Source organism: Arvicola amphibius, chromosome 4 (genome assembly GCF_903992535.2).
Source record: "Arvicola amphibius chromosome 4, mArvAmp1.2, whole genome shotgun sequence".
In the NCBI taxonomy this organism is placed as follows: domain Eukaryota; kingdom Metazoa; phylum Chordata; class Mammalia; order Rodentia; family Cricetidae; genus Arvicola; species Arvicola amphibius.
Genome location: NC_052050.1, coordinates 123177917 through 123179925, shown reverse-complemented (window position 1 = coordinate 123179925; position 2009 = coordinate 123177917). Strand labels below are relative to the sequence as shown.

General features: G+C 33.3%; 1 protein-coding gene across 1 annotated transcript; it reads right to left on the bottom strand.

Moving 5' to 3' along the window:
- Nucleotides 1-1376: 1376 nt before the first annotated feature.
- Nucleotides 1377-1631, bottom strand: LOC119813615 (small nuclear ribonucleoprotein F-like). Its single transcript, XM_038328994.1, has one exon. It carries the CDS (start codon nucleotides 1629-1631, stop codon nucleotides 1377-1379), a length of 255 nt encoding a protein of 84 aa, XP_038184922.1.
- Between the last annotated feature and the right edge of the window lie 378 nt (nucleotides 1632-2009).

Here is a 2009-nt window from a genome sequence, read left to right as displayed (position 1 = left end):
TTTCTTGGAGAAGAGAAGGGAGGGGAGCAGAGAAAAATGCATAGCTCAATAATAAATAAATAAATACACAAACAAATTTCTCTGTGACTCATGTATGGCCTTATTTTTATTACCACGTCCACCAAACAGTTCCCAGCTAAAGCAACATTCCTTCCTATTGGAGAATTGGTATAGTAAGTGACCTATGACTACCATAGATATTTCTCAGTGTGTGCCTGCTTTCTGAGCAGATTGTTTTCGTGAGTAACCACTCAGTCAGGTTTGAAAATCTCAGTGGATATTTGGAACGATAGAAATTATGGAACCTTGTGTATATATTGAGTTTTCCCCATAAATACATAATATGCCTATAATAAAATTCAGGGCACAAATTAGCTGCAGTAAGGAACAAATAGTGACAACTAATTAAATACAGTCATTATAAAAATATAGTGCTATTAAATTTATTTAAAAATTATGAAAGGTTTATTTTTAGAACATCCTATTTTTTGTTTTAGAACAAGGTTTACTAGAGACTGATAAATAATGGTAGATTTGTGTGTATATATATATATATATATATATATATATATATATATATATATGGAAAAGACCTGATCAATTTTCCTCATCATCTGAGAACATGAAACACAATATGGACAAGTTAAACAGAACCACCAGATACAAGCTGCCCATACATGCTCCTGCATTGCCAGAGCATAAATTTCAAATTTCCAATTTCATATATACATGTGAAATTATGTATTTCATATCCTACCAATCATGAATCACTTTGGCTATTAAAGATTCATCTTTATTGAGCTATTAACTGAAAATAATATTTCAAAACTTTCTAAATCCCAGCACTTGGAAAACAGAAGCAGGCAGATCTTTGAGTTCAAGTCCAGCCTGATTCCAGGACAGCCAGGACTATTTTAAAAACAAACAAACAAACAAACATCAAAGAAAAAACAAAAAACTTATTTTTCTATGAGACTTTATGAATTATTATATCACTTAATTCACTTATAGAATATGGCCTTAATAATGTCATAATATTTCCCATGTACTGATGTCCTTTTCTACTTCCATACATGTCACATCTTTTCAGAGTTTAGGACATATTTGTATATAATTCCTATTACTCAGTATGCTGTCATTTTTAGTTTTCCACTTTCTTCATAACTTGAAGTTTTCTGATATTTACCATTTTAGAATTTTTTCTTTCTCTCTTTTTTTTATGTTTTCCTTTTATGTCTATATTAGAAGGAAATATTTAGGATTCTTTTTAAAAAAAAAACAAATCTTTATTGTATAGAAACATGTGTGTGTGTGTGTGTGTCACACACACACACACACACACACACACACATATATGTACCTCAAAGATGCTATTCTCACATTTCCCCATCTTCCTCCTCCTCTTCAATGCCTCGGATATAAAGGACATTATTACACTTTATTAGAACTTCACCCAGATGTCCAGACAACGCACCATCTATGTATTTTTCTGTATTTGCAATCTGCATGTTCATGTAGCCATTGACAGAGACCAGGTAGCCCTTATATTCCATCCCCCACTGGAGTTTCACCATCACTGGTTTGCCTGTCAGTCCATCGAGAAAAGGCCTGGGATTGAGGGGTAAACTCATCGCGAACACCCGCGAGTGCTACACCCCGCTCACCGCCGACCCGGCCGCTGCAAGCCTCTCGTGCCCTAGGATTCTTCAAATGAGTGATTCAGCTTCAAAAAGGCTAATACTCCATCCAAATGAGTGTATAATATTGCTTATAGATATGTTTAACTTGGTAAAAGAAAAGTACAGTGAGTGCAGTTGGCATATTTAGTTCTATAAGAAACAGACTATGTTTATTTTTTTTTCTGGAGTCAATACCATAGAATTCTAAGATGCTAATCCAGAATATTAAAATTTCTGAAATATTGTACTTTCCCTTTTCTCTTAGTTATTTGCTCTGTTTAGTTATCTAAGTGAAATATGCTTCATTTATATTTGGAGGTTTCAAACATA

Excerpts from the sequence above, each read along its gene's own strand:
- LOC119813615 (XM_038328994.1), bottom strand. The coding sequence starts at position 1,631 with ATGAGTTTACCCCTCAATCCCAGGCCTTTTCTCGATGGACTGACAGGC.